Below are 5576 nucleotides of genomic sequence, written 5' to 3'. Positions count from 1 at the left end.
GTTATATCAACTCAGGTACCAAATTTATTATAAGAAGTAAACATATATAAGAAAGAAGAAAAGTGACAATAGATTTAACATTCAATTTATGCAGTTCTTGGGCTTCGGATTTGCCGGTTTGTTTCTAAAAGTTTTTGTGGATTCACCGTATATGTGGTGGCCTAATGTAATTGCCAGCATCTCTCTTTACAGGTATGTTAAGTTGTTGTTGGTAAAGAATTATTAAGCATAGGATGAAATGAAAATGATATGTAATTTTTTTATTTGTATTTATCAGGGCATTACATGAGCAGGATAAGAGGCCTAAGGGAGGGCTATCACGTTATCAATTCTTTTTTATTGTCTGCGCTGCGATTTTCGCTTACAGCATCATCCCTGCTTATTTCTTCCAGTCTGTTACTGCTCTCTCCTTTGTGTGTTGGATATGGAAGGACTCAATCACTGCACAACAAATTGGCTCCGGGATGAATGGACTCGGCGTTGGATCAATTTCGCTTGATTGGATGACTGTGACAAGTTTTTTAGGAAGCCCTTTAGTTCTTCCTTCATTTGCGATATTCAATAGGTTGATTGGATTTATCGCGGTCGCATACATTATTATACCCTTCTCTTATTGGAGTAATGCATTTGAAGCAAGAAAATTTCCACTGTTTTCGACCAATATCTATGATTCTCAGGGCCACAAATACAATGTCTCTAGAATTCTAGATTCAAACACTACTGTCACCTTTAATCAAGAAGCCTATGATAACTACTCGAAGATATACTTCACTACTTCACTGATTTATTCTTACGCATTTATTCTTGCTCAATACACATCCTCTATTTCTCAGATTACTCTTTTTTATGGGAGGTACGTATTCATTTTGTCACATTCTAATTGATGTATTCATAGTCCAGTTGATCGTTGTAGTAAACTAATCTCTCCGCAGATCACTGTGGCAAAAATTTAAGAGAGCATATAAAGACGATGATGAGCTAGATGTGCATGGGAGGCTAATGAAGCAAAATTATAAATCTATTCCTCAGTGGTGGTTTTACTCCATATTGTTGTCCATGATCGGCATGGCAATTCTGGTCTGTGAAGGTTTTGGCGGTCAAATTCAACTTCGTTACTGGGAAGTTTTGTTGGCATGTGCTCTGGTTTTTCTGTTCCTTCCATTGGAATGCGTACTCGAAGCAATTGCTGGTTCGGTGCGCACTAATCTATTCTATTTAATGAAGTTGTTGATTATTGAATATACATTTTAACTAACTAGTAACTTTATGTGTTGGCCTATAGGGATTCACATTAGATTTGTTATTGGAAGCCATCATTGGATACTTGAATCCAGGCAAACCTCTAGCCAACATGGCTTTCAAATTATACGGATCAGAGGCTTACCTATTGGCAGTCTACACTATATCTAACTTCAAATTATCACACTACATGAAGATTCCTCCAAAAATCTTATTTCACCTCATGGTAAAATCATTCACATTCTTCTATTACTTGAGGCTTCATTTTCTTCCTCATTAGTTATATATAAAATATTTTTTTTTTAAATGTTGACTGTGTAGATTTTAGGCACGACGATTTCATGCTTCACTGATTTTGGCATAGCATGGTGGATGCTCCGATCAATTGATAATATTTGTCAGCCAGACTTACTTCCGGAGGGAAGTCCTTGGACATGTCCCACTGAGAAAGCAATGTACATCTCTGGGGTAACATGGGGGCTTGTCGGACCTAGCAAGATGTTTTATCCCGATGGCATATACTCAGTAGTCTTCATCTTTGCTCTAATTGGACTCGTCGCACCAATTCCCATTTGGTTATTATCGCACAAGTATCCTGAAAAGAAATGGATTGGACTCATTAACTTCCCAATTATATTCAGTGCCGCTCATATTCTACCTTACGGTGGGATTGTGGGTTATTGGAGCTGGTTTATTGTTGGTTTACTCTTCAACTATTTCATCTATCATAAACATAGAGAATGGTGGACTAGATATAATTATCTATTATCTGCTGGACTTACTGCGGGCTCTGCATTTTTTATTCTCCTGCTTAGCGTCTCACTTCAGTTTCAAAATATATATGGAGTGAACTGGTGGGGATTAGAATTAGGTGATCATTGTTCATTGGCAAACTGCCCCACAATGCCTGGTGTTATTATCGAAGGTTGCCCCATAATCCAATAACAATTTTTATCATTAAATCCAAATATTTCAATATGATCTTGGAAAGATATGTAATGACAGGTATAAACATAGAGAATAATGGATAAGATTAATTATTATCTATTATCTTCTTTATTCAGTATGGGCTTTGTATTGTTTTTATTCTACTGTTATATGTAGTGAATCGGTTAACAAATTGTATTATCGAATGTAATTATTGAAGGTTCTCTTGTAATCCCGTGACTATATGTATTATTAATCTAAATATTTTCAGTGTTAATTGAATAAGAGAGAAATTTTTTTAAGTTTATTACTTTGTTTTGATTTGATAATTGAATTAATTGCACCACATACGGGACAGACAAAGGCACAGAATGAATTTGATGATCCTATTTTAAAAAAATCTATTCAAAGAAAATTAAAATTTGAGAAAAAAAAACAAGTTATTTATTTTTTAAAACTATTTTTTAATTAATTTTGGTTTTTTTTATCTTTATTCTTTATATTTTTAAAATTTTTTATCAAGCTAAACACATCGTGCTGTATGTTAGCTGAGTCACTTGGCTATATTTTTTTAATTATGATTGTCATGTGACATGTTATTCTTACAACTCCTTAATAGATCCATTAAAATGAATCATTATTGATTTACCTTCTTCGTGTTGATCTAGGGACGGTTGACAGAAATGAATCATGATAAGGACAAGCAAATCAATTTTTTACCACATTTAGACGTACGGACCCGATCCATTATTCCTTTTCCTTAGATCACACCTTAAGACATAACAACAAACAATGTTTAGGCAAAATCGATCTCAATCCATCAAACAAATTATAGACAAGGAAATGAAGATCTCGACTCAATGGGGTTCCTCCGAATGTGGGCGATGGGAGGCGTTAATCAGGCCCAGCCCTAGATTTTGAAGGGTCCGGTGAAAAAAAGATAAATCCTTTGTATTTATATAAAAATAATAATAAAATCGATACTATAAAAATAATTTTATTGGCAAAATAAGGATTTTACTATAATAAAAAGAGATCAAACAAACTAATTGAGTAATCTAAAATTATTTTTCATTTAATCATGCACCAAGCTAAATTAACATAGATCAAACAAGAAAACTCTACCTAAATTGAAGCCTCGAAGGGTCTAAGTACGTGTGTAGTGTCAATGGGTATCGGTGGTGACGCAACGATGCACGACAACGACATTGGAAATCACAGTGTAGGAACTAGGAAGGTGACTGTCGATGGATGTCAAAGTGGGGGAAAGCGAAGAGTTTGAGTGTAAGAACAAAAGTGAATTTAGGGTTTAAGAAGAAATAGAAAAGAAAAACAAAGGAAGAAAATATATAATCGAACTCTCTCCCATGGATATTTCTCTTTTATTATTGACATTTTTAAAAAAAAATACAATCATTTTAAATTTTATAATTAGATCTTTTTAAAATAATTTTTTATTTAATAAATACTAATTTTTTTTTTTACTAAAATAAGTGGGGCCCTACCCGAGGTGGCCCTGTGTGCCGGCTCAGCCCCACCTTGACCACCCTAGGACCGGTCTTGGCATCAACCTCGCCAAGCAAGATGTCGACGACAACGATGCCTATGTCATCGTCTGAGATCAGATGACTCCATAATTGATCGATCCCTGATTCTCTGATGTTTGAGTAAACTAAATGTGTATTTAGATCTGATTTCATGAGATATTCTATCTTTTTTTCTTGGACAGAGAATGCAGACAAACGTGAAGAAGAATAGTCTGAATCCAGAATGGAATGAGGATGTCTCTTTCTGCCTCTTCGATGCCTCTCAATCTCTTAAGCTTGTATAAGTATATATTCATGTATGTAAGCAACTCCATGAAGAATGAATGCAAAATGCCAGAAACTAGTCAATTTTATGGGTGTCCAGCAGGTTTTGGACGAAAAAACCTTCACATCTGAAGACAAAATGGGGGATGCTGAATGGACTTGCAACCATAGAGGTCACCAAGACAGATTGGGATGGGCTTCGGGACGACACTATAATCCGATTCCGGACAATAAGTCAGCCATTTGTAGAGGCCATGCTGCTTGATAGTCGACACTCATATCGTGTGGAAGGATGGTTTAGTGGTGCAAAATGATATTGTTCTCCGTCTCAGAAATGTCATGGAGAGTGGTCTAGTGAAACGGCAACTCGTTAGGATCCACATTCCTCCTGCACTAAATCTCTTGTGCACAACTTAAACAAGCTATTTTGCCTGTTACTTATTTTTGTTGGTGCTGTTGCTATTTTATTGATCATATTTTGCTACTTGATCATTGATTTGAAACGAAAAACAAAACTGAGAGAAAGTGATCGATCCAAGCAATGCTGATATGCACATGATAATTACTAGTATGCTGTTCTATCTCTATTTAATTAGTTAATTAATAATATTGATGGTCTCTTTTCTGTCTCGTTCGGACGCCTCCTTTCCAACAAGCTCGGTCTATCTTCCAACCCACGAGATCCCATGCCCTAGGATGTAACACATGTTAGGACTTGGGTCAGCTTGTCAGTATGATCCCTCCGACACTCAAGTTAATTGCAGATAAGAGACAAAGAGGAAGACGGAGAGGAATAAGAAAATTGAATGGAAAGGAGTCGCCTACACTTGCGAGAATAAGTTAACAAGAGCAAAGTTCAAGTGGGTAAAGATTGATTTGACATTTGGTGATCAAAAGTCAAATGGAGAATTGGCAAAAGGGAAATCCAAATGGGTCATGGAGGACTGGACATTTCACACGAGATGGAAGGTCTAAGTCGATCTCGGATGACCAGACATCTAGCAACGAGCTGTGAAAGTTTCGACAGAGCAAACTTCCAAAGACCATAATTTTTAACTTGGATATCATAACGAGACGATTTTTGTTGCGAAATGGAGCTTATTCAGATATCTATGTTTGTAAAACTCAAATAATAGTCGATTGATGGGTTTGATTAGTTGGCTGATGGCTTTAAAAACTGAATAGAAGTTAGTCGATTCGGTTGTTAAACTCAATTGATTGAACACTACAAAAAAACAACATTAGAGATAGAATATTCCATCGCTATTCCGTCGCAAATCGAGTTTAGCAACTGAATAGCGACGGATTAAAAGTGTTGCTATGGTTTGTGTCGCTGACTCTAATTAAAGATGGAATGTAAATTTCCGTCTCTAATTAGAGATGGAACATAAATTTTGTCGCTAATTTTAGAGACGAAACATAAATTCCGTTTCTAAATTTATGTTAATGGTGTTAGTTTAATAATACCGACGAAAAAATAATTCGTCTCTAATTAGAGATGGAATAGTAAATTTCATCACAAAGTATTGAGATTTGGGCAATTTATGGGTAAAAAAGCGACAGATTAGTATTCAATCCTTTGAGAGAGGGTTCGTAGTT

General features: G+C 35.6%; 1 protein-coding gene across 1 annotated transcript; it reads left to right on the top strand.

The window, feature by feature from the left end:
• Positions 1–300: 300 nt before the first annotated feature.
• Positions 301–2303, top strand: LOC122044394 (oligopeptide transporter 5-like). The gene is made up of 4 exons (XM_042604884.1): positions 301–853; positions 933–1194; positions 1283–1465; positions 1561–2303. The coding sequence occupies exons 1-4, from the start codon at positions 465–467 to the stop codon at positions 2182–2184; spliced, it is 1458 nt and encodes a 485-aa protein (XP_042460818.1). The 5' UTR covers positions 301–464; the 3' UTR covers positions 2185–2303.
• The last annotated feature ends 3273 nt before the right edge of the window (positions 2304–5576 follow it).

The sequence above is a fragment of the Zingiber officinale genome, chromosome 2A (assembly GCF_018446385.1).
Source record: "Zingiber officinale cultivar Zhangliang chromosome 2A, Zo_v1.1, whole genome shotgun sequence".
In the NCBI taxonomy this organism is placed as follows: Eukaryota; Viridiplantae; Streptophyta; class Magnoliopsida; order Zingiberales; family Zingiberaceae; genus Zingiber; species Zingiber officinale.
The sequence above is the reverse complement of the archived record's forward strand: the minus strand, read 5'-3'. Positions and strand labels throughout refer to the sequence as shown.

What these genes read in the sequence shown, in the direction of transcription:
- LOC122044394 (XM_042604884.1), top strand. Translation starts at nt 465, where the DNA reads ATGAATGGACTCGGCGTTGGATCAATTTCGCTTGATTGGATGACTGTG. An exon ending in TCGAAGCAATTGCTGGTTCG is followed by an intron (nt 1,195 to 1,282) that starts GTGCGCACTAAT and finishes GTTGGCCTATAG; the next exon opens with GGATTCACATTAGATTTGTT. An exon ending in AAATCTTATTTCACCTCATG is followed by an intron (nt 1,466 to 1,560) that starts GTAAAATCATTC and finishes TTGACTGTGTAG; the next exon opens with ATTTTAGGCACGACGATTTC.